Source organism: Salvia splendens, chromosome 5, assembly GCF_004379255.2.
Source record: "Salvia splendens isolate huo1 chromosome 5, SspV2, whole genome shotgun sequence".
NCBI classification, from domain to species: Eukaryota; Viridiplantae; Streptophyta; class Magnoliopsida; order Lamiales; family Lamiaceae; genus Salvia; species Salvia splendens.
The window spans coordinates 17,501,473-17,503,156 of NC_056036.1; the positions used below are offsets into that span (position 1 = coordinate 17,501,473).

At 35.0% G+C, this 1,684-nt stretch overlaps 1 protein-coding gene across 1 annotated transcript; it reads left to right on the forward strand.

Moving 5' to 3' along the window:
* Positions 1-1,023, forward strand: LOC121803921. Its single transcript, XM_042203494.1, has 2 exons — positions 1-368; positions 534-1,023. The coding sequence occupies exons 1-2, from the start codon at positions 1-3 to the stop codon at positions 1,021-1,023; spliced, it is 858 nt and encodes a 285-aa protein (XP_042059428.1).
* Positions 1,024-1,684: the final 661 nt, after the last annotated feature.

A 1,684-nucleotide genomic window follows, 5' to 3' on the forward strand; every position in this document is an offset into this window, starting at 1 on the left:
ATGTCATCAAGTTCTAATTTTGAAGCTTCCAATCTTCTTGAAGACAATGAATGGGAAGAAAAAATTGTTGAACAAAATCAGCAACTCGATCAACTAATCGAGGATATAGCTATTTGGCCAACAACCTTGCCTTCACAACCTACAACCCAGACGGTTAGAGCTAAAATGAGATACATTGAAAGGAAACGCATAGAGGTTCATGATACTATTTTCGAGCAGTACTTTGCTGAAGATCCAATCTATCCTCCAGATTTGTTTCGAACAAGGTATCGCATGCGAAAACCTTTGTTCGAAAAAATAATGAACAAGCTCGTCGATACAGACAACTTTTTTGTGCCAAAGCGTGATGCTACTGGTCATGGGCGGAGGTACATGGAAGAATGGTGGGGCAAATGCCCCTCCTCAAAAATTTGTATCCATGCTATTTTTCTTTCAATTTATAAATTTATTTAAAATTCTTCTTTAAATGCCCTTCTCAATATCTTAAATTTTGTTTATAATATATTTTTGCCCCTCCTTATATCAATTCCTAGATACGCCCCTGCTACTGGTCGGCTTAGTATGTCTACAATTCAGAAATGTATAGCAGCGATGAGGATGTTGGCCTACGAGGCGGCGGCCGACTTGCACGACGAATATTTGAGAATGAGCGCACAACTCATTCGCAAATCTCTCATCAAGTTCGTTGAATGTGTAATTTCTAACTTCGGCGATGAGTACTTGCGAAAGTCCAACAAAGAATTGGCAAGACTTCTGCATATTGGAAAACAACGTGGGTTTCTAGGCATGTTGGGTAGTATTGACTGCATGCATTGGGAATGGAAGAATTGTCCCACTTCATGGGCTGGACAATATGCCAAAAGAAGCGGGAGTCCGACAATCATCTTGGAAGCAATAGCATCTCAAGATCTGTGGATCTGGCCTGCTTTTATTGGAACTCCAGGTTTGAGAAATGATACTAATGTGTTTGATCAATCTCCTGTTTTTGATGATATTTTGGAAGGTCGAGCACCGAAGGTGTAACATCCCTAACTCAAAATATAATTTTGGCATAGCAATATATTTTACTTTTCTCGAATAGTATAGAAGAACGTTATTTTATTAAATCATGTGAAGTTAATATAACTATACAGTCTTAAAAATGATTTGTTATAGATATATGAACAAAACATATACATATATTTAGTTAACTAGTTAAAGTACTGTATTTGTTTAATATGTATACGTAATAGTAGTGTGCATGAAAATATAAGTTTTAGTGCTTAGGTTATGAAATGTATATGTACACCTTTACTAAAGAAAAGGAAGGATTACATGCTTTAATATATAGTATTCTATACGTGTACAAATTAAAAGCCTTACATATGTGTTGCATGCATATCATAACACTTGTCATAATTTAATTGTTTAAATATCTCATATTGATCGAAACACTCAACTTAAGTGGATAATTTTGATAATTCTAAATATTGGTGTATGAATATTGTAAGTGGAGCATAGCCACATGTTTATTATTTTAGCATGACATATTTAGTCGGCAAAATCCACGTCTTAGTATATAGTACTCCCTCCGTTTCTCCATAGTTGAGTCATTTTTTCATTTTGGGAAGTTTCCTCAAAGTTGAGTCATTTCTCTAGTGACTTTTTTCTCTTTCTTACTTTATTCTCTCTACTTTATTCACTT

Coding starts and splice junctions, on each gene's coding strand:
- LOC121803921 (XM_042203494.1), top strand. CDS start 1: ATGTCATCAAGTTCTAATTTTGAAGCTTCCAATCTTCTTGAAGACAAT. Junction 369..533: donor GCTACTGGTCATGGGCGGAG/GTACATGGAAGA, acceptor ATCAATTCCTAG/ATACGCCCCTGCTACTGGTC.